This window comes from Aquarana catesbeiana, linkage group LG02 (genome assembly GCF_042186555.1).
Source record: "Aquarana catesbeiana isolate 2022-GZ linkage group LG02, ASM4218655v1, whole genome shotgun sequence".
NCBI lineage: Eukaryota > Metazoa > Chordata > Amphibia > Anura > Ranidae > Aquarana > Aquarana catesbeiana.
Window position 1 is genome coordinate 553,061,737 of NC_133325.1, and position 25,022 is coordinate 553,086,758.

A 25,022-nucleotide genomic window follows, 5' to 3' on the forward strand; every position below is an offset into this window, starting at 1 on the left:
TAAGGGTCCCTGCTGCGACCATGTGCAATGCACAAAACTGCTGCACAGTAGTGTAGCATTTGCAGGCTGTGAAGAGGCATGTAAAATGCCCTCTGAAGAGCATTCCGAATGGAGAGAGGAAAACTGTGGATAGAATTCAGCAGGTATACACACTACAGGCTGCCTGCAGAAAAGCACAGTAAGGCGGACACAAGAACCATCATCCTGCACAAGGAGAGAGGGAGCAGCACTGACTGATCTTCATTACAAGAAGCTCCTGTTTAACTTATGGGGCGTACACACGGTCAGACTTTTCGGCTACAAAAGTCCGACGGACCAAATCCGGTGGACAATCCGATCGTGTGTGGGCTTCCCCGGACTTTCAGCAGACTTTTCCAGTCGCAAATCTGACGGGCTTTAGATTTGGAACTTGCTTCAAATCTTTACGTCGTAACTCCGCCGGACCCAGAAATCCGCTCGTCTGTATGCTAGTCCGACGGACAAAAACCCACGCTAGGGCAGCTATTGGCTACTGGCTATCAACTTCCATATTTTAGTCCGGTGTAGGTCATCACATACAAATCTGTCAGACTTTGGTGTGATCGTGTGTAGGCAAGTCCGTTTGTTAGAAAGTCCGTTTAAGGTCCACCAAAAGTCCGTCGAAAGTCCGCCAAAAGTCTGTCGAAAGTCTGTCGGACAGGCTGTTGGACTTTTGTAGCCAAAAAGTCCGACCGTGTGTACGCCCCATTAGTGTTACTAAACCCAGGAACCTGCAGTCACTATATCTGGTCTCCCACAGTACACAGAACATGGAAACGCAATCATTTTAGTAAATATAAACTGCTAAATACCTTTTTTCATCAACAGTATATAGCAGTCTTGTGACTTTTATCAAAGCCTGGTTAAAGCTTGTAGGAGTTTTCATACTGCACTGGCTGTCCTATCAGAAATTCAGAACCCCTGACCCTCTATCTTGACAGCGCTGATTGGCCCTGTGCTGATCACATGCACCCTCCCAAGAAGAAAAAACTCTCTAGCAATCCACACCAAACTGAGCATGTGCCACCTGACTCCATTTACTCTGTCTTATCCAGACATGTTTTGGGGGCAATGCAAGAAGGGAAGGATCTATGCATACAGGATCAAACAGCCTTTTTACACAAGAGGATTAATCCCTTGCACAGGGAGTATAACAATCATGCTTTACTGCATATACAGTACAGTGCCTTGAAAAAGTACTTATTACTCTTAAACTGTTCCACATTTTGTTATGTTAAAACCAAAAATGTAAATGTATTTTATTGGGACTGTATGTGATAAACCAACACAAAGTGGCACATACTGTATTTATTGGCATATAACACTCACTTTTTCACCATGAAAATTGGGTGCAAATAGTGTGTGCGTGTTATACGCCAATACTTCAGTTTTAGCTGCCTCTGAGGGGACAGGGAGGGGGGGCAGGACGAGCGCCGTCAGATTACGTACAGTGAGAATCTCCTGTTTACTTGGCGGCCTCTGTAATAGGAACTCCTGTCTCCTGGGCCGCCATTGGACCACTGTTCTGTCTATCATAGGAGATTCTCACTGTATGTAATCTGTCGGCGCTCGTCCCGCCCCCCTCCCTGTCCCCTCTGGGCTGCAGATGGGCATCGATCAGGCTGCACTGATGGCAATGGTGAGGCTGCATTGATGTGGACTGATGAGGCTGCATTGATGGCACTTGTGAGGCTGCAGATGGGCATTGATCAGGCTGCATTGATGGCAATGGTGAGGCTGCAGATGGGCACTGACCCTTATTTTACTTCAAAGTTCCTTATTTAAAATGTAAGTTTTTTTCCTGAAACTTCCCTCTTAAAATGAATGTGCGTGTTATACGCCTGTGCGTGCTAAACGCCGATAAATACGGGTAATTGTGAAGTGGAAGGAAAAATTATAAATGGTTTTTCAAAACTTTTGCACAAATAAATATATGAAAAGTGTGGCATGCATTTGTATTCAGCCACCTTTAGAGCCCTTTCACACTGAGCCACCCGGGCATCTATTCTTAGCGGCGCTTTACCGTCGTTTTTGCGGAGCTATTCGGGCGCTTTTAACCCCCGCTAGCGGCCGAAAAAGGGTTAAAACCGCCCGCAAAGCACTGCTACAGCGGCGCTTTGCTGGCGGTTCAGCGGCGCTGCCCATTGATTTCAATGGGCAGGGGCGCTTTAGAAGCGGTGAGTTCACCGCTCCTAATGCGCTCCAAAGAAGATGCTGGCAGGACTTTTTCTGACGCCCTGCCAGCGCACCGCTCCAGTGTGAAAGCCCTTGGGCTTTCACACTGGAGTCGCTGTTTCAGGGCGCTTTGCAGGCGCCATTTTTAACGCTATAGTGCCTGCAAAGCACTTCAGTGTGAAAGAGGTCTTACTCTGATACCCCTAACTAAAATCTAGTTGAACTGATTGCTTTCAGAAGTCACCTAATTAGTAGAGTCCACCTGTGTGTAATCTCAGTATAAATACGGCTGTTCTGTGAAACCCTCAGAGGTTTGTTAGAGAATCTTAGTGAACAAGCAGCAACATGAAGGCCAAGGAACAGACAGGTTCAGACAGGTCAGGGATAAAGTTGTGGAGAAGTTTAAAACAGGGTTGGGTTATAAAATAAATATTCCAAGCTTTGAACATCTCACGAAGCGCTGTTCCATCGATCATCCGAAAATGGAAAGAGTATGGCACAACTACAAACCTACCAAGAGATGACCATCCACCTAAACCGACAGGCTGGGCAAGGAGAGCAATAATCAGAGAAGCAGCCAAGAGGCCCATGGTAACTCTGGAGGAGCTGCTGAGATCCATAGCTCAGGTGGGAGAATCTGTCCGCAGGACAACTATTAGTCATGCACTCCACAAATCTGCCCTTTATGGAGAACTGTATAATAAAGAGGACTACAGATCCTCACTAGAATCATCAAAGAGGATTAATGAGGGATATATGAAAAATAGAAAATGCTTTATTGAAAAACAAACACTAAATAAAAAAAAATCAAACACCTTCACCATTTCAATTGTTAAAATATGACAACGTTGTCAGCACAGACAGGCAGCTGCAACAAACATGCCTCCATCCCCATACATACATACACCTGAATCTAAGTACCCAATAAGGGAAGTAGGACTGATCTGTGTAGGAATGGCAGAAAGTCCCCGATCCACAATAGCAATAATGCTGTGAATATCAGTATGAAAAACCAGACCTTGAAAACCAGAGCCAAACACAGACACTGCTGGATGGGGTGTATGAAATAAAAAAAGGATCCTGCTCCGATCCCAAAGCTGATAAATGATGCTGGGTTAGATCCACCAGTCTGCTCCAGGATCAGCCACCAGGGCACCTCAATTGCCGTGTCCACACTCCTCCTGTTATTTCGGCTTGATTCATGGCTTGATTCCTGTTAGACCCCTTTCACACTGGGGCCAGGGCCGCGGCCACATTAGCGCTAAAGTGGCGCTCGTTTTACCGGCGATTTCCTGCTGTTTAAGCGGCGCTTTTCAGCCAGTAGTGGGACGCTTTCTAACCCCAAAGAAGGGATGCCCGTGTTGCAGCACTTCCGAATCGCTTTTCAGACGCTTTGGAAGCGCTGCCTATTCATTTCAATGAGCAGGTCATTTTGGGAGCGCTAAATACAGCGCTCCCAAACCACCCCAAAGATGCTGCTTGCAGGACTTTTCCGAACGTCCCTCAAGTGCACCGCCCCAGTACGAAAAGTTACACTGAAATGAATGGGAGGCGCTGTTTAGAGGCTATTTCTAGCGCTACAACCCCTGAAAACTGCTTCAGTGTGAAAGGGGTCTTAGCCTATCCACTTACAGATGCCACTGTTATACAAGATAATCAATGTTATTCACTTAACCTGTCATTGGTCATAAAGTTATGGCTGATCAGTGTAGATGCCTGCACAATGAACTGGTAGGGTTTGTTGTTTTAATACTCTGAAATGACCCAATGGCATGCGTAGCAGTTTATATTTATTTATATTCACTGTATGTTTATTAAAAATTAAGTTTTCCTTTAAGACATTTCCCCTGATGCACTTTTTAACCTGTGGGTATATAATCTTTTGAGCTCCTTCTAGGTTGCACACATACAATACAATCAGATTGCACAGTAGTGGATCCATCACCAATGAAATTGGGCCATTTAAATTTTACCTCATAATGCATGAGATCTTTAAAGCTGGGCGGTCTGTTCAGCAACTGGACAGCCAGATTGTACAGTTTATGCTATTTGCATATATTTTGTAATTTCTATACATTTTATTCTATCAGCTCTTTAGATAGAATTTGTCATTTATACATACATTTTATTCTTACTAGGTCCAAAAATTGTTTTTAACCAGTATGTATTATTTTATAATAAGTAACATTATTCTTAGTAGTATTATCACTAATATCATTTTCATTATCTTTTGTACATTGTATAATGTATGTTTCAATTTATGCAATTATTGTTTTACTGAAGTTTTTATACATTTATTCCTTTTAGATAATTTTTTGCCAATAATGTATTATTTTAACAAAAGTGATTATGACTATTATTGTCGGTAGTAATATCATTATTATTAATAATTATAATAAAAATAATTATTATTATTATGCCATTATCATTTTTTGTTTACATTTTTTTTTCTATTTATGACTGTACAATCAGATTGTATAATGTATGGTTCAATTTATACACATACCAGTTTTGAGATTTTTTTCCCCCTCTCTTTTTATTAAGTTAGCATCTCATCCATAATGTATAATTTTAATAATAGTGATGATTATTATTATCACACCAATGATATATATATATATATATATATATATATATATATATATATATATATATATATATATATATATATATCTTTCAGTACCCATATTCTTATTTCTGTTCAGCACCCATGTTCTCTTTTTTTATCTAGTTATTTTACACGCTCATTACTATTGACTGTTTGGTTTTAATTATGACCCCGTGGAGGGGACATTGTATTGATGTCAAATTGACATGATAATCTTCTTATGTTCTTTCTAGCTCTGATGAAGGGGCACATAGACCCTCGAAACACGTTGGCTATTTCTTGATTGTACCCCTAACCTTTAATGAAATAAAGTTGTATCTGGACCTCTTATCAGTGGCGTAGTGCTTATATTTCAACCCTTCTTCCTTTTAGACATGACTGCCTGAAAACTCAAGCGAATATCTTCTGTGAGAAATTAATTATTTTTCAGAAAAAAAGATTCATGCATTAGGAAACACTTTCAGGAGCTCTTACTCTCGAATGTGCTCTGTGGCCGCAACTTAGAAAGTGTAACAAGAATACAAAACTGCATGTACAAAGGTGAAAGTATATCCCATGAACATATGCTAAAGGGGAAAAAGAGAAAAAGAACTGGCTCCTTTTGGCCTCCATATGCCCATAATATGAAATATGTTCAGAGTCTGTAGCCCCCACCCCCCTTACAGATTTTAGGGGTTCTTCTTTAGGCATCTATAAATAAAACAAGTTAAAAGGAGTGGGACTCAAAGTTCTTAGTGAAAAACAAGTGTGATGACGTCATCCCCCGTAACTAAAGGTTCATTCGTCAGTTTGGACCTCCGGCTGACGCAATAGTCTACAAGAGCCAGAGGACTGCACCCGCTATTCACTGATTGTAGTTGCAGTACGATTGCAGGCTCCAATGCAAAAAAAGAATAAATGGAATTTTTTTATTAATACGGGTGCATTTATTAATTTTTTTGCAAAAGGTGCACTTTGTCTTCAAGTACTTTAACCAGTCTAAAGAATGTTTCCTTTACTGACTTGTGTAAACAGCTATGTAAGAAAATACAAAACAAGTGTCTGCAGGGGGCCCTAAGGGCCACAAAATAAGCGCTAAAGGGCAACAGGTTAGGTATTAGAGATATAGAGGGTTTAGTTTGAAAAAAAAAAAAAATTCTATACAAAAGCGAAAACTTGATTCCACGTACAAAAATATCCTTCTGCGAAGTGAATGGAATTAAACATGTAATAGAATGCTTGCTTAAAAGTCACACAGTATGAAAACTATGTTGAGGCAAGAGAGAAAAAAACCCTACAGCAGATCTGTAGGTGAAGAAATACAAAAGGTATACAGAAGAACAGGTTCCATGACACTGTAATTGGATATGTGCTAAGAGGTCATTACTTTATGTCTATTCAAAACCTGGGCGTAAATGCTGAAAGCTGAGCCAAGGAAAAGCTATGAGTATTCAAATTTATCCCAACTCTAAAAAGTATGAGACTCCTCTATAGCCCCCATTCACACCTGAGCATTCTGTCTTGTGTTTCCTGAAGTGTGACAACGCTCAATGTAAAGATTCCAAATAAATACAACAGTGCCTGTTTATGCCCAGGCAGAACATCATACTGCTGCTTGTTCCACAAAAAAGTACATGAGCTCTATTTTGGGGGGCAGAATTGCATGGTTTTGGCCTCAGACTTCAATAAGTGCGTCTGAAACAGGGACACAATGGTTTTGGTACTCTTTTGCGCCTACCAACCGTTCTTTTCCTCCTGGTGACTCTAGACCTGTGAACAAAATGTGGAACTCAGGAGTGTCCATGTGGATGTTGAGACTTTCATCTGACCGGTGAGGGCCCACAAGAACCTCCACAACAGGATTGCTACCTCATCCCGAACACACATGAATTTGACCCCTGTCACACTGGGGCGGTTTGCAGGCGCTACAGCGCTAAAAATAGCGCCTGCAAAGCGCCCTGAAAGAGCCGCTGCTGTGTCTCCAATGTGAAAGCCCCGAGGGCTTTCACACTGGAGTTGTGCGCTGGCAGGACGGTAAAAAAAGTCCTGCTAGCAGCATCTTTGGAGCGTGGAAGTAGCGGTGTATACACCGCTCCTTCACCACTCCTGCCCATTGAAATGAATGGGGCAGCGCGGCTATACTGCCGGCAAAACGCTTCTGCAGCAGAGCTTTGAGGTGGTTTTAGCCCTTTCTCGGCCGCTAGCAGGGGGTGTAAAACTGCCCCGCTAGTGGGCGAATACCGTCGCTAAAACGACGGTAAAGCGGCCCTAAAAATAGCGCCGTTTTACCGCCGCCCCCGCCCCAGTGTGAAAGGGGCCTTACACAGGTTCAGAGGCTAATTTAATGCAGATAAGGCACCAAGTGAGTTTAATTACTACCTTCATCAGCCACAGAATCTGTGTAATTCATATTTATTCATATTATAGCTTTGATAGCACAAGACACCACAACATTAAAAAAAATAATAATATAGGATGATATAAGGACCACCACAACATATGATGTCACACGATACTGCTTCCATTGGCCAAAACAAAAATGAACCATATGAAAAATGAAAAAAAAAAACATATTAAAACCATATGAAAAATGCACAAAAGCACACAAAATGCGCCACAAACCTGTCCGTGTAACCTATAACCTGCAAACAAAAGAGCACAACAACCTGGTTCATCAAGCCATATAACAAGCAGTTTTTACACATGTAATAATATTGTTTGCTTTTATCAAAGATGGAAGAAATATTTCATAAGACTCTTTCGTAAAAACAAAAACACAGGAAAAAAGGTAGGATTTGCTTTGTACTTGATACAAGCAGGGAATAACAGTGCTCCGATCATGTTACAAGATGTTACTTTTTAAACAAAGCTCTCCTCCCACCCACTATTCACCATAAGGTGCCAGATGGTAAGGAAATGTAAATTTCCCCTGTTCCAAGCTGTGCCACTGGAGCCTGGAGAAAAATCACAACTTCTGGGGTATAGGGAAAATAATGAACATCCCCTTCTGACTGCTTTCAGTGCCAGGGTGACATATTGCCAGGCCAAATTAATGTTAGGGTGTGGGGATCTGCCAGGCCCATGCAAACGAAGTTATGCAAGGTGCAATGACACAGCAGAGAGGGGGACAATTTATAATTGGCCGTATGAGGGGCAGTGGATTAGTTCCAAAGTCTGTAAAAGAAATGCTGGTAGTTATAAAAAAACATTTAAAAAATTAAAAAAAACCCCACAACATTAAAATAAGTATAAAATACTTCTCATATTGGTACTTTCAAATCCATCTTCGATTTAATGCCATAAGCAAAAATACATATGCGTTTTTTTATGCATTTTCTGGGTGCCTATTACCCAGCATGCACCTTTGAAACTTGAACATCTGACTCAAAAAACGCAATGCAGGTGCATTTTTGCCACTTTTTCTATTCGTTTTAACAGGGACCTGCATTTTTGGTGAAGTTTTTAAAACTACAGCAAAGATGCAGCATGCAAGACTTTTCAAAATGCACTGCACCCACAGCGCAGTGGTGTGAAGAGTCCCATAGGATTTAAAGAGATTGCATTTTTGCTGCGTTCTCAGCACAGTAAAATCGCAGCAAAAACACATCAGTCTAAAGCAACCTTAAAAATGTTGAAACCAGGGTGTATAAAAAAAAATAAAAAAAAATAAATCAATGATTTAAAAAAAAAAAATTTTTTTTAAAAATCAGATTGTTTGGATTTAAATCGGATTTGACTTTTATCAAATTTATTTTAATAAAATGCTTTTGGAGTAAAAATCTATCTAAAGATCGTCATCGTTTTCTATTTAAGATAGACTAATAATTTAGTTTATTCAGCATGAAATGGAGCTTAGTTATGTAGCATGAGGCTGTATATTCTGCAATATTTACATTTTTGGTGAACTCATTCCATGAAGCCAAGCTCTGCAAGCTGCTATAACATGCACTGCATTGATGAATTCACACAATTTCACAGTAACCATGAGATAAAACAAAGTTCAGGAATAATCCTTTATCCCATTGTTTTGGAAATCTATGTACACTATAAACTGTATTATTAAATCGGTTCTGATATCGCTGTTTTACTAACCTGACAGCTTATTATTCTAAATAGGAAACCTTAATTTTGTTTGCAAATATTAAAGATTCTAACTACCAGCAAGAATGAGTGTAATTTCAGATCCATCATGGCAGTACCTGTTAGTGGACATCCACTCGCCCGCTGCCACCACGTCCCTCACCTTGTTGTGTCACTGCCACATCACCAGCCGTCCCATTAAAGTGAATGGAACTGTCGGTGAGTCAACAGCAGATCAGAGGAGGAGCTGCTACGGGACAGAGATGACAGTTGCTCTTTAAAAATTATGGATTTAATTTGAGTTGATTATTATTATTATTATTAAACAGGATTTATATAGCGCCAAAAGTTTGCACATCACTTTACAACATGAGGGCAGATAGTACACTTATAATACAAATCAATACAGGAGGAATCAGAGGGCCCTGCTCATTAGAGCTTACAATCTAGAGGGGAGGGTCAAGTTTAAAATTTAAACTTAAGTTTAAAAAAAGTTTTAAATTTAAAATCAAGCATTTTTACTAGTGATTTAAATCATGATTTAAATCAAATCCACCCTGGTTGAACCCGATTAAAAAAAACACAAAAAACTATCAATATTTGTCAGATTCTACCTGAAAACTGATACTAATGAAGCCAGCATAAGACCTTAGCAACTTTGTTCCATAAGGCCCCATTCTCGCCTGTGAGTTTTATGTGCAGTTTAGGTGGGGTGCATTTCTGAGGCGCTTTCATCAAAAACACACTTTCCACAGAGTTTAACCACTTCCCTACTGCGTATGTACATATGACGTCCACAGATGGGATCTCCCATCCTGGGTGGACGTCATATGACGGCCTTAAGTTCCCAGCCGCCTAGGGGGCGCGTGCGTGCCCGCCGCATTGCTTGGGTCCCGGTGCGTGTGCCCGGCGGCCGCGATGTCCGCCAGGCACCCGCGATTGCCCGTTAACCGGGCCGGACCGTGGATCTCTGTGTGTAAACACAGAGATCCACGTCCTGTCAGCTCAGAGGAGAGTGATCTGTGTTCCCAGAATGGAGGAACACTGAACGGTCTCCTCCCCTTGAGCGTCCCCTCCCCCTACAGTTAGAAGCATTCCCTAGGAAACACATTTAACCCCTCCCCGCCTCCTAGTGGTTAACCCCTTCACTGCCTGTCACATTTACACAGTAATCAATGCAATTTTATAGCATTGATCGCTGTATAAAAGGTGAATGGTCCCAAATATGTGTCAAAAGTGTCCGATGTGTCCGCCATAATGTTGCAGTCACGAAAAAAAAAATTGCAATCGCCACTATTACTAGTAAAAAAAAAAAAATAATTATTTTTTTTTTAAATGCCATAAATCTATCCCGTATTTTATAGACGTTATAACTTTTGTGCAAACCAATCAATATACGCTTATTGCGATTTTTTTTACCAAAAATATGTAGAAGAATACGTATCGGCCAAAACTGAGGAAAAAATTGTTTTTTTTTTTTTTTAAAAAACTGGATATTTATTATAGCAAAAAGTAAAAAATATTGTGTTTTTTTTTCAAAATTGTCGCTCTTCTTTTGTTTATAGCGCAAAAAATAAAAACCGCAGAGGTGATCAAATACAACCAAAAGAAAGCTCTATTTGTGGGGAAAAAAGGACGTCAATTTTGTTTGGGTACAACGTCACACGACCGCGCAATTGTCGTTTAAAGTGCGACAGCGCTGAAAACTAAAAATTGGTCTGGGAAGGAAGGGGGTGAAAATGCCCTGTATTGAACCGGTTAAGGGTAACGCGCCTAAAGTGCAACATACCAAAAGCACACACTGCACTGATATGAACCAATTCTAAGGCCTAAATAATCAATCCATATGGTTCAAATCTGCACCAGCATAAAAAAAAACCCAGTTCTGCGTTTAGGAAAATACGTCATATATACACATGTAGTGGATATGACAGTCACTGTAGGTGTATCTTCCTGGTGCCCATATTGTAAATGACAGTGATTGTTTCACCTGCGGTGAATGTAAATAGACCCATACTCTGAGTTGGTATGGTCAATATGTTCCTTTTTTTAATTTGTAACAAAAACACACAAAACGCATCAGAAAAGCTGCAGCGTTCCAAGTTTTCTTTGTGGTTCATTTCAAACAAATCACCTACTTAGAGATCTTCTAGCCATGCGTGTAAAAACGATAGATAGGTCTCTCTGCAGTCATGTCCTATGTCTCTCAGCAATGCCCAGGGCAGACAATCCGATACTATACAGTGATAACAAGCATTCAAGTATGACAAAACTCTTCAGCACCAGACAGTAACGCACGCATGATTACATATTCCTCATACAAAAGAGAACTACCATAGCACCATGCAAGATATAATAAATCATAATTGGGAAAACAAACATGGCCGCACTGCAATGATAAAGCAGCAGGTTCAGATGAGCAGGTTACAATGGATCTACAGTACACATATTGGAACAATTTAACAAACTCTTGCTGAGAAATATGGTGGCTACCATTGTGGACCACCTTAAAAGGTTAGTAGACTGGCTACTGTGCTAATGAGTCACCGACCCATAACAAGCAGGCAGATCAGGAAAGTCTACCTGATCTGCATACTTCTGGGTTAGTGAAACAAAGCATTGAGGTCAACTGGTCAACACATCAGCCCGACAAGTAGCAACTGCAGAATAAGAAGACTGCAATGGAATCCTTTACATTAGGTCACAGGAATGATATCTTTTACTTTCAAAATATTTTATTTTTAAAATACATTGAATACAATTCGATGCATTTAATAATTGTTTTAAAGGTTCATTACCATAAAATCCTGGATAATGACGAGTTCATGACAGTAAGCTATTAACAATTGGGGACAAAATAAAAATTGATATTCCATTCCTGTAATGAAGCGTACACACGGTGGGACTTTTCGACCAGACTTGTCCGACGGACGCCGACAGACCAAATCCGGCGGACAATCCGATCGTGTGTGGGCTTCACTGGACCTTCAGCGGACTTTTCCAGTCGCAAATCTGACGGACTTTAGATTTGGAACATGCTTCAAATCTTTACGTCGTAACTCCGCCGGACCCAGAAATCAGCTCGTCTGTATGCTAGTCCGACGGACAAAAAACGACGCTAGGGCAGCTATTGGCTACTGGCTATCAACTTCCTTATTTTAGTCCGGTGTACGTCATCATGTACGAATCCGTTGGACTTTGGTGTGATCGTGTGTAGGCAAGTCCGTTCGTTAAAAAGTCCGTCAAAAGTCCGTCGAAAGTCCGCTGGAAAGTCTGTCGGACAAGTCCGGTCGAAAAGTCCGCCTGTGTGTACACGGCCTTAGGCCAACTTATTAGGTAAATCGGTCAGGTGGAGAGCACCAAGGAAATAGAGGAATTCCCAGCCCCCCGGACCCCTAGCGGGATCATACTGTGCCGAAGGAGCGAAACCTCCAATCCCCCAATGACCCCACCCCCCACGGTCAAAAAATGTTTTGACAGAAATATCCAGTCCAACATGAAGGAAGATAGAATAAACTTATCTATAACTGTTAATATAATAAATTAAAATAGGAGATAAGAATCCTCTAATGTCATTTCCAGGTGTCCTCAAAACAGATAGATAAAAGGACAGAAAAAGAGAAGGAAAGTAGAGAAAGAAAGGGGATACGGGTCTATCCTAATGCTTTTATGGAGAGAGAGCCGGTAGGACACCATGTGAAATAGAAATCCCTATATATTTAGCCCAAGGATCCCTTATTTTTTCAAACTGGGGGGTTTTATCGGCTAAAATGCTGGTCAATTTTTCTTGGGTCATTATCCAGGAAACTTTTCTTCTGACCTCTGACAAGAAGGGCCTAGGTTTCTTCCAAGCTTTTGCTATTATAAGCTTGACTCCTCGTATGACGAGGACGACCTGAGAAAAATGAAGTTCAATAGCCAGTGCGGCTCTTCTGCTTGATTCCGAGCATGCGTGGAACTTTGTGCGTCGGAATTGTGTACGATCGGAATTTACGACAACAGATTTTGTTGTCGGATTAATTTGAGATCCGATGGAAAATGTCCGATGGAGACTACACACAGTCAGAATTTCCGACAACAAGCTCCGATCGCACATTTTACGTCGGAAAATCCGACTGTGTGTACGGGGCATAAGAGTTAGCAAAACGTCCAGCGTGCATGAGGCCTACGTTCTATGAGATCCTTCCTGGTGGTGACCATAATAGACATTGGGTCTAAAGTTAAATGTATGATACTTATTGTCACCATGGTCACCAACCGCTACTCCTGAAAGAATTAAATGCTGCTCTGTTGGTCTTATACCATTGTTGCTACTGTTTAATGAGTATATTATGAAATGGTATTGTTCAAACAACCACAACTGTGTATGCATATTTAAATATGGTATGTAACAAGACACTAGCAGGGGAAACGTAACAGAATTTATTTTCTTGCACTTGAGTACCCTTTTTTATGTAATTTATGAATAACATTTTTATATATACATATTTTAACAAATTAGTTTTGAGACCTCTACACTGAGAACTGAGCGATCAAACACTGCCAATAGCTCGGTTCTCACAGATCCTCGAGCGGAGAGCTGCTGACTGTCAATCAGCAGCTCTCCTCTCTGCTCCTCCACGCTCATTGGAGCACCAAGGCTGAGGTGGGTATCAGTCCAGGCACCTGGCAGATCCAGACTTTACTATCGGGATGACGCGGTGCCTGGATTGAAAACTAATTGCACTCCTGTGACCCATAGGAGAAGTCCAGCCAAAAAAGCTCAGGCTGGACGTCTCCTTTAAGGCGGAACTTTACTCAATCAACTTTGACTATTTTTAATCCTTATGCTGCTAGCGTTAGTGAACATATTATATTCGCTTGTTTTAAACTTTTTAGTTACTTTCTGGTTACTTCCTGGTTTCTGGGCAAATGTCGCACATCCCAGCAGTCTTCAGGAGGAGAGGTGTTCCCACCTGTCCGCATGACTTGGCTTAGGGCAGATGGATTTCAGGAAGTAAATGCTACATAACCAGCCCTTAATCAAGATTTATGGATCAATAGGTATTTTTCTGTGCTTGCAGAAATTGTACTTCGCCTGAAAAAAAGAAAACTAATGCTGCCAACACATCTAAAGCTCATGTGCACAGCGTATTTTGGTTGGTTCTTGATGAACTGGCCAATATTTGCTCTCTGGGTGGTCCTGCTGGCACCCTGCCACGCAATATCCTTTGAGAGCCACTTCACGCCATAGAAACGCAGTCTGGATACCTTCCAGATGCTTTTCTGCATGCACGTTTTTGATGCGTTTTTGGTGCGTTTTTGATGCAGTCCAGTGCATTTTTTCCTCCTCTTTTTTTCTTAACCTTACATAAGGACATGTATGTTCCAGTGCGTTTTTGGTGTGTTTAGGTGCATTCCGGTGCGTTTTTGATGAGTTTTACAGCGTTTAAGTACAGTCTGGTACAGGATAAAATGCAGCATGTTCTACTTTTTTTTTTGGAACTGGTGTGAAATATGCCATTGAAAACCATATAACCTACTTTCCATTTGTTTTTGATGCAGGAAAAAAAAACGCACTGGACTGCATGTGGTGTGAACTGGCCCTGAATGAAAAATGCTGACACTATTCAGGTATTTTGACAGCCATCTGTCAGAATACAAGAGCCAGATAGAGGGAGATTTGTCCATGCTCTCTTTTTAGCATGGATGGAGGAATCTGATAGATTTGTGTGATGGTAAAAAGAATTACCTGAATCTGCACATGTTGGAAACCTTAAAGCAGAACTAAACCCTCCTATCCCTTTTTAGCCAAGGAGGCTGCCATCTTAGCCCCTGTGCGATCTGCAACTGCCATGGTGCTGCACATGTGTTTAGTTATGATACCAACCATTTGATGGTTTGACAGTTTGGTTGAAAGCACAAGCAAATGTGACAGTTCTCATTCCCTGCATGCCAGGAATGTAACTTTTTTTTTTTAAACAGTTAAAATTGATGGGTTTAGTTCTGCTTTAACAAAACTGTTGCAAAGCTTTCCCGAATTAAAGCAGATTGTTTTACAGGGACCCTACCACCAGAAAAGGTTGCTCTGGGGGTCTAGATACACATCATCAGAGCAAGTATACAGAATTGTATAGTAGTTTGTACAGATTTTCTTTACTTTAGGGTTCATTCACATACAGGTGCAGAGGGCTGTACACGGAACAAATTAAAAATTCATCAGACAGGTCACTAGGGAGTCATAGGTGTTCGCATACAGCCAAGACCAGTAGCCTGTCCACCTGACAGATGCCACGGCTGTACGCACATCCGAGTGGTTTCACCCATACAGGGACAGATAGTCCCTGCATACAGGGTGCAGACAGTTTGTGTTCAGGTCTGCTCATCTATCCCTGTAGGAGTTTAAAGGAAAGAAACAACGAAAATATTAACTGATATACATTTCCTTTAACTTACTGTGTTAGGTCCAGGGTGGCAGGGGTAAGAAGTCACCAGAAGTTAGAGTTCCTGCTCGGCTAATCACACACACACACACTTATGCCCTATACACATGATAGGATTTTCCGACAACAAAATCCATGTTTTTTTTTCCGATGGATGTTGGCTCAAACTTGTCTTGCATACACACGGTCACACAAAAGTTGGTCGGAAATTCCGAACGTCAAGAAAACGGTGACGTACAACACATACGATGAGCCGAGAAAAATGAAGTTCAATAGCCAGTGCTGCTCTTCTGCTTGATTCCGAGCATGTGTGGCACTTTGTGCGTCGGAATTGTGTACACACGATTGGAATTTCCGACATCGCATTTTGTAGTCGGAAAATTTGAAAACCAGCTCTCAAATTTTGTGTGACGGAAATTCCTATGGAAAATGTGTGATGGAGCCTACACACGCTCGGAATTTCCGACAACAAGGTCCTATCACACATTTTCCGTTGGAAAATCCTATCATGTGTACGGGACATAAGACACCTTTCACACTCACAGCGCGGCCGCGTAAGCGCTGCTTTGCCGTTGTTTTAGCGGTACTTTTCAGCTGCTAGCGCGGTGCTTTTAAAGTGGTTGTAAACCCATTACAACCACTTTAACCTACAAATAAGCCTAGAAGAAGGGTTACCTGTAGGTGCAAGAAAGATCTCCCATACCTAAAAGGTTTAGGAGATATTTGCAGGAATAGCGGCATGTAGACATCGGGCACAGGCGCACTGAGCATGCCTTTTCTAACGGCGATCATGCTGTTAGTGGCGGCACCAGCGCGCATGCGTGGGAGTGACGTCATCGCGGCTCCGGCCAGTCACAGCACCGGAGCGGCCATACCCGGAAGTCACTCTGGGATAGATGGCGACGTCGGAGGAGGCGAACAAGGGCCGATGCCGGGGCTTCGATCTCAGTGCTATGCATACTAGCTCATTATGCCTTTGCCTTGCAGGGTGTATTTTTTTTTTTTTTAGAAGCTTTACTTCCTCTTTAACCCCCGCTAGCGGCCAAAGAAAGGGTTAAATGGGCCCGAAAAGCGTTGCTGCTGAAGCGCTTTGCAGAAGCTTCGGCAGCGGTGCCCATTCATTTCAATGGGCAGGGGTGGTGGAGGAGAGGTGTATACACCGTTCCTAAAGCGCTCCAAAGATGCTGCTTGCAGGACTTTTTCTAACGTCCTGAAAGTGCACCGCTCCAGTGTGAAAGCACTCAGGCTTTCACACTGGGGCTGCAGGGGAAGCATTTTTCAGGCGCTTTACAGGTGCTATTTTAGCCCTTTAGGTCACTTTCACACTGAGGAGTTTTACAGGGGCTTTGCTTTAAAAATAGCACCTGAAAAGTGCCTGTAAACTGCCTCTTCTGCAGCCTCAGTGTGAAAGCCCGTGTGCTTTCACACTGGGGCAGTGCGCTTGCAGGACAGGAAAAAAAGTCCTGCAAGCAGCATCTTTAGGGTGGTGCGGGAGCGCTGTATTTAGCGCTCCTAAATCGCCCCTGCCATTGAAATCAATGGCCAGTGCTTCGACAGCTGCGCTTTTAACCCTTTTTCGATCGCTAGCGGGGTTCTAAAGCGCCCTGCTAGGGGCCGAAAATCACTGCTATAACTACGGTAAAGTGCTGCTAAAATTAGCGGCGCTTTACCACTAACGCGGCCAACGCCTCAGTGTGAAAGTGCCCTTAGCGCCTGAAGAACGCCTCCAGTGTGCAAGGGGTCTTACTAAAATTTTCTGCCAGTAGAGTCCTTTTAAAACCACCTGTGCCTAATTCAGGACAGCTTTGCAACAGTTTTGTTAAAGAACATCTAAAAGGTTCTTTTTTTTTGTTTTGTTTTTTTAAAAACAAACATGTCATAGTTACCTCCTCTGTGCAGTTGGTTTTGCACAGAGTGGCCCCGATTCTCCTCTTCTGAAGTCCCTCAGCGGTGCTCCTGGCTCCTCCTCTTCTCGAGTGCCCAGTTGGAGAGTTGCTCTCCCTCTGGGCACTCTTGTGGGCGGCTCCCGTGTCTATTGACACAGACAGCAGAACTCGACCCGCCCCCCGGCCTCATTAGATTTGATTGACAGCAGCGGGAGCCAAAAGCTGTGCTGCTATCTATCCAATCAGGACTGAGACACAGCTGGAGCTGGTGTGCTCGTCCCTGTTGCTGGAGGGGCTCTGGGGGGCAGCTGCATTACAGGAGGTTTTTCACCTTACTGCATAGAATGCAGTAAGGTGAAAAACCTCAAGGGTGTACAACCCCTTTAAGGTTTCCAACAAGTGCAACAGATTTGGGTCATTTTATTTACCGCCACTTTCAAATCCTGTCACTATGGCTGCAACAGATTCAAAAAGTACTACCACCTGTTTGCAGATTTGGAAACTGGTGGAAATTTACGACCAACTCTGAGCTGGCATACAAAGAGATGACAGTGCCCGGAGTTTGGAAAGCTGCAATGGCTTTTCACACAGGGTTTATTGGTTGCTAGAAAACTGGAGGCTGCCAGCAACCTAGCAACTCATCCCCGGCCCCATTCAGCTGGCAGCCAGGAGATTCCCTGGTCAACAGCTGAACATAAACAAAAGGACCAGAGTGCTTTATTTAGACAATGACAGGAATCTCCCAGCTGACAGCTGATTGGGCTAGGGATGAGTTACTGGCTGTTATAACACTCCTAGCTGCATAGCCAACAGCACCCTAGCAACCAATGAGGGGGATACACTGACAGTGGGCAGTCTGATTGGGAATAGAGGACCGTAGTGGCAGATTCTAGCGGTTACAAAATCTGTCTTCCACTGTCAATCACAAGGAATTCAGGAAGGAATTTTTTCCCCAGACCATGCTTTTTTGCCTTCCTCTGGAAGAACTATGGGTATATAATTGTTCATATGGAGGTTTTCTATTGAGTTATTTTTGTTCTATTGGTTGAATAAGATGGACTTGCGTCTTTTTTTCAACCTAACTATGTAACAAGGGAGGTGGACCTGATGGGTCCACCTCCTACTACCTAGTTTTACCCCACAACAAAACTTCTTGCCCGCTGTGTGTGATGGACACGGTGGCTGGGAAGGGAGGTTGGTAATGCTGAGCCTGTGGTTTTTGCAAGCTCAGCGTCAGTAAGCTTCTCTGAGGACGGAGTGTCCATTCAGTGTGAAGACTTTGGCCTCAGTGCCACCACTTCCTGCAACAGATTCATGTACCTATCCTCAACAGGTACAGGAGTCTGTCGCAATCACTGATATTTGTGGTGTTGAGGTACAACAAGATTCCAAAGGGTGTCTGCAGTAAAGAGAAGTGTAAACGACTACAGGGCATGGTGTTTAAGACTGCTATGGAAACTTAGGAGGACATATTTGTATATATATTTTTTTTTTTTTTGCAATAAGTAAGCCTGTACAACTGTAACACATTAAGACAAAATGGTTAGACTCTTATATAAACCATATAGTCCATCTCCTGACTACTGCATGTTTGTTTTTGTGCACTGCCCCACAGGCTCAGAAGAAAAAAAAAACAAAGCATAACATGGTGCATGTAAAAGAATGTGAACCCCATGCTCTCTGCACACTGCTTTCTGATATACAGCAGACCTCTGCACTCTGTACATTGTGTGGCTTATATTTATGTTATATAGTCTGGACTGCTGCATTATTTATTCGGTGCAATACATTACCTATGGGCCACTACAATCTGTACGCTGCAGTATACGCCACATACCTCAAACCACTGAACTCTGCATTCTATCCTCATACCATTCTTTTTTTTATATAATTCAGTTTTTCATCCAATTTAACTAATGGGCATAAATTTGTCTAACTGCTGCCTAAACCCAATAATGATTGGACCTCCCTACTGTATGCAACCATTTAAGCAAAGGTAGAAACTGCATCATATAAGCAAAGATTTGATTAGGAACGGCTCCTACCCCTTGTCTCACAAGCATGGAGGAGAAGATCAACACCCAATAACACTGCATTCAGCATATCAAAACACTACTCTAACAAAAGCTTAATTCATATGCAAGTCGTTTTCTTCTGCATGTAAAAGCATGTTGAAGCAAGGAGCAAAATACAAATGTGTTTTTCTTTTTTGCCTCAGTATTTTTTTTTTTGCTTTTTTTTTTATATCCTTTTACATAATTTACCATGACTGTAATTTAATAACATATATTATTATTGGTTATGAATTTCCGTGACACTGTTAATTTGCATGACCAGGTACATTTTTAGGACAAGCTTTCAGGGCAAATCCCTTTCAATACTTCTTGGACTGAGAAGAAGGGAATACACCCTGAAATCTTATCCTGAAAATGTAACTGTGTTGTTGCAAGTGCACTAATATAGCTACTATACAAAAAACAAACACAAGCCAACAACATGTAGGCTTGCTTCATTGTACACAGTTAAATGTATTGCTTATGGAAGTATGACATCACTAAAAAATGAGAATTACATCATTTTTTTTAACATTACACTTTCAGCACACAACACACTAGCAAAACGGTGTTGTTCTGATGTGAATGAAGTCAAAGACAGGTCATTTGCATTAATGATCACCTTAACTTGACTGCAACTACCAGGCACATAGTGCATTGCAGGTCACAGCAAATTCAAGAGAAAAGTTGTGCATACAGGAAATAGATAATATTTTTTACAACCATTTTAGAAAAAGGTGAATGAAAAAAAATACAGTAAATAATAAAATATACAAGTCATTTTAAAAAGTATGGAAGAAAAGGTATACATTAGAAGCAGCTTGCAGCACCACCTTTTTTTAAGCACAAAGGTAAACGGACAGTAAGGGTAAAAATGTAATTGAAATAATTTAACCAAGTGTAAAAGTTTAATAAGTGGTTTCATACAAGATTGACACAACTTTCACCCAGAATCCTCATATTTTTAAATCCAATTAGTAAATCTGAATCCTGGGTGAAAGTTGTGTAAATCTTGAGTGAAAACAGTTACAAAGAGTAAGAATCCTGGGTGAAATGTACAGGAATCTTGTATGAAAACATATATAATAGGACCCATAAGAATTCTGGGTGAAAGGTATGTGAATCTTATGTGAAAACATTTATAAATAGGTGCTTTTACACAGCTTTTTCTAAAATCCACAAAAAAAGCATAATATATTTCTTTATTACACAATGATAATCAACTACCTTGAAGAATTTAAATACATTTTGAAAAGATTTCCGAACCATATAAAGTATAAAATAAAACTCACCTGTAACTGCCACTTCCATTGCTGCTTCTAGTGGTCGGTTGCTGTCAAGGTCACGACTTAACTGTAACTCCCCAGTACTTGCATTAAGTAGAAGAAGGCCTAATTCATTCCCTTGGAGGAAAGTAAAGCTCAATGAATCACTTATATCAGGATCCTGTGCTGGCACTTTTCCAATTACTCCACGTGGAAAGCTGCCACCACCACCACCAATATAGTGGTTAAAGGCAACCCTGAAATTACTAAGAGTTGGAGCATTGTCGTTAACATCTACTAAGCGCACTCTAACAGTAGCTCTGCTGACTAATGGAGCTGAGGTGGCTTGCACCACTATAAGATACTCCGGTCGTTCTTCATAATCCAAGTCAACCAATGCAGTCAGCTCTCCAGAAAATATATCCAACTGAAAAACTTCTGGAATGTTGCCTTCAACAATCTGATACATAATTTGAGCATTAACACCTTCATCTGGGTCAGTGGCTGTAATTGTGGCAAGTGGTAGACCAAGTGGGCTGTTCTCCAACACCATTACTTCCAGTTCATCTCTAGCAAATACTGGGGCATTGTCATTAACATCTAATACTGTGATGATTATTTCAGTAGGTGTGCGGTGTGGTGTTGGATGACCCTTGTCAACTGCAAATGCTTTGAGTCGATATTGTACCACATTTTCTCGATCCAGCTGTCTTAGTGTTCTCACAATACCTGAGGTATACTCCACTGTAAAATCTCCATCACCATCATCTCCACCGGTAAAGGTGTAAAAGACCCTTCCATTAAGGCCTGAGTCACGATCAGTGGCAGATATCTGAAGGACACTTGTGTAAACAGGTGCATCTTCAGTAATTGTACCACTATAGGATGCTCGCTGGAAGACTGGGGGGTTGTCATTTACATCAGTTACTAGAATTTCAAGATAAGTAGTATCAGACTTTTGGGGAATGCCGTTATCATGGGCAGTTATGGCTAATGTGTATGACACCTGAACTTCATAATCTAACTCCATGGTTGTTGTAACTGCCCCTGTGTCAGGGTCAATGGCAAATTGTGGCATACCTTCTTCTGCCAGATAGGTTATACGAGCATTCTCTCCAGTGTCCTCATCTGAAGCACTGATGATTACCACAGTGGTTCCTGCAGGCTGGTCCTCTCTTACACTTACTGTGTAATGAGAGCTCTGAAAGACAGGTCTGTGCGTGTTGGCATCAGTCACATTCACCACTACACGTGCAGTATCAGTTCTCATTCCATCTGATGCTGTTATAGTCAATATGAATTGTTTTTCTAATTTATAATCCAGAGGCAGTGCCAATGTTAGGAGACCACCACCTCCTGCTAAGCTTGAGATGGAGAAGCGATGTCGAGTATTACCAGATGTAATCTGGTAAGTAATGGTTGCCTGGAAATCCCTATCCAATGCTAAAACTGTCATAACACTGGTGCCAACAGCAGCATCTTCATTCAGTCGTGCTTGATACTCGCTTTGAGTGAATTCTGGAGCATTGTCATTAACATCCAATATCTGAACATTTACAGCAGCAGAAGAGGACAGAGATGGATGGCCATGGTCACATGTTTCCACTCCAAAATGATAAAATTCAATCTCTTCCCTATCCAATTCTGATTGTACTATAATCCAGCCTGTGCTATTATTGATAGAAAATGGTCCAGCTTCTCCTGTAAGTCTATATTCCAGTCTGGAGTTTTCACCAGCATCTGCATCGAGTGCTTGAACCTGTAGTACCGAATAACCTAGAGGAGAATTCTCTAAAACAGCAGCTTGAAATGGGCCACTTACAAAAACAGGCGCATTGTCATTTACATCTAGAACCTGGACGGTAACCAAGCCAGTCACATTGGACAATGGAGGCCGTCCGCCATCTTGTGCTCTTATCCTTAGCGTGTGCTCTCTTCCTGTCTCAAAGTCAAGAGCGCCAGCCAAAAAGATGGCACCAGACTGAGGATCGATGGAAAATAGGCCACGAGCATTGCCGCTCAGAATACTATAGTGCACTGCTGCATTAATTCCTTGATCTTTATCTGTTGCAGTTACAACTAGGATTTGCGAGTCAGGTATAGCGTCTTCAGGTACACGTGCCACATAGTGCTTCTCACTGAACTGCGGTGCATTGTCATTTTCGTCTTCAACTGATATATACACAGTGGTTGTAGAACTGCGGGGCCCAGGATCACGTCCTTGGTCATCTGCCTCAATAACCAGCTGGTAAAATGCTCTTTCCTCTCTGTCCACAGAGTCTTTCATCCTAATGACTCCTGAACGGGAGTCAATTTCAAAAGCTTCCCCTGTTCCAGATACAATACGATAGGCTATATTGGCATTGATCGAGGAATCCCCATCAGTAGCACGTACAGTCATTACTTCATAGCCAACCTCCATATTCTCTCTTACACTTTCTCTGTATTCAGATTGCTCAAACACCGGGTCGTGGTCATTTGTGTCACTGACTGTCACAGAGAGTGTGGCCATGGCGGTACGACGGGGGATGCCAGCATCCATTACAATCACCTTAAAAACATGGGTGGCCTTGGTCTCTCTATCCAGTTCTTTTGTAGTGGTCACCACACCAGTGTTTCGATCCAAAAAGAAGAAATGAGATGAGCGACTATCAAACAGTGCGTCCATTGAGTACTCCAGTTGGCCAAATTCGCCAGCATCTGGGTCTGTAGCCCTCAGTTGCACCACAAACGTCCCTGCAGGTTTGTTTTCAGGTACAGACACTTGATATGTTAGTGTTTGAAACTGTGGACTATTATTAATATTTCTTTTCCCTCTAGGCACCCTGTGTGCATCAGCTACTTCCATGAATGACTGAGGCAGCATGATTCTCCAATACAACACAAACGCTTCACTTGCCGGCTTACCGCACATCTGGCAATGTAGTTTTAAATCAAGAGAACTATGGTGATTAAGGCAGTGGTAATGTGAAGTAAACAGTATCCCATTTGATAACATTGCTCCATGATCGCTGATCGTTTGGCATCTCAATTGGCATGAGCCCCATGGTGACGGTTGCACATCTGGAAGAGTTAATAGCGCTAATTTGGGCATGAGGCAAACCCGAGAGGGTTTGCCAAGAGCACCAAGTCTTGGATGAAGCATAGTAAGGATATTTAGATGGGAATGTGGTCTTAATGGGACTGTTGCGTGAATTAGGCTGGTAATCGTTAAGATGGATGGGATGGTGGTGGGGACAGGAGATGTGCACGTCCATGACAGCATTAGTGATGAGGTATCTGTGAAGACCACTTTAGCACTTTCCTCTTGTACTACAGACAGCGAACAGTTTCCCTGCGAAACCGTATGGGGGGTGCCCAAAGCCATGGTTAAAAACAGTAACAAAAAGACGGTAGCAGTTCTAATTGACCCACATCTCCAAGGGCCTGGGAATGGGCCTCGATAGGATACAGGTGCCATAAATCGATTCCCTGCCCCGCTAAATAAGCACAACCTACAGAAAATATCCATAGTCTCTTGGTTTTTTTCTAGCCTTTGCTGGAAGAATGTCCTTCCAAACACAAGAGGTGACTAATGTTCCAGGCATATAGGACTGAAGGTCTCCAATCACAAGATCCAGTAGTGAGCAGGAAGCCTTGCCATAAAACCAGTCCCAGTGGCCAGTAGTGCAGGTGATGGGGCCCAGTCCTTCTCCATCACAGGCGGCTCTATTGGGCTGGATAGGGTCTCAAGGTCCTGCACTGGTCTCCAGGCACTCTCCTCCTGTGTACACCGTGTGAACAGAAAGCCCAATCCAACCACCAAGCCGAGTTTGTAAATAAACTAAGCCGTCTCCACGTCTACCTTCCACCTTCAGCCGGAATTGTTGCAGCTTGCTGGGAACGATCGTGCTCAGGTTGAAATCCAGGAAAGGTGCATTTCCTTCAAAGTGGTAATTGCAGGTGGTCTCCGCCAGGGTACGCAGGTTGTTATGTCGGCCCCTCTAATGCCATGCCACCCACAATGGAAGGTCCGGGACCGGAGATGGACAAGTGTCTGCACGCAGCATCATACTGCGGGAGGTATGGAGCTCAGCTGCAGAATGAATGAGGACTGGGCATGAGGAGGGAGGGAGGGTGAGAGAGAGGGAGAGGGAGGGGAGGATGGACACGGGAGGGGGAGGGGAGCACAGGGCTGGAAATTTAAATGTACTATTCTCTATACAAGTGCACTGCATAGGACAACATCGATTGTCACCAATAGATCGGCGACTGCAATAATGACTAATTTCCATACCATGGACGGTGCAATCTAATCTCTGCTGCAGGGTAAGGATGGGAATAGGAGATTTATAAAGGGAGAGGGGGATTTATATATATATATATATATATATATATATATATATATACATATATATAGATCAATTATTTATTTAAAATGGTATATATATATATATATATATATATATATATATATATATATATATATATATATATATAATATTTTTTTATATGGTATATATTTTTCAATACATACAGTATATATAAATATATAT

General features: G+C 42.1%; 1 protein-coding gene across 4 annotated transcripts in view; it reads right to left on the reverse strand.

Annotated features, from left to right (window-relative positions):
- CELSR2 (cadherin EGF LAG seven-pass G-type receptor 2) overlaps positions 1-24,602 on the reverse strand; it is a 136,034-nt gene extending 111,432 nt beyond the window's left edge. For 2 of the 4 annotated variants that reach the window (XM_073615956.1, XM_073615957.1), the window contains exon 1: positions 20,515-24,602. In XM_073615956.1, the coding sequence (XP_073472057.1) occupies positions 20,515-23,998 (3,484 nt within the window). In that variant the 5' untranslated portion in view covers positions 23,999-24,602. The remainder of the gene's footprint in view (positions 1-20,514) is intronic. The other 2 variants (XM_073615953.1, XM_073615954.1) reach the window with 1 other exon arrangement.
- Between the last annotated feature and the right edge of the window lie 420 nt (positions 24,603-25,022).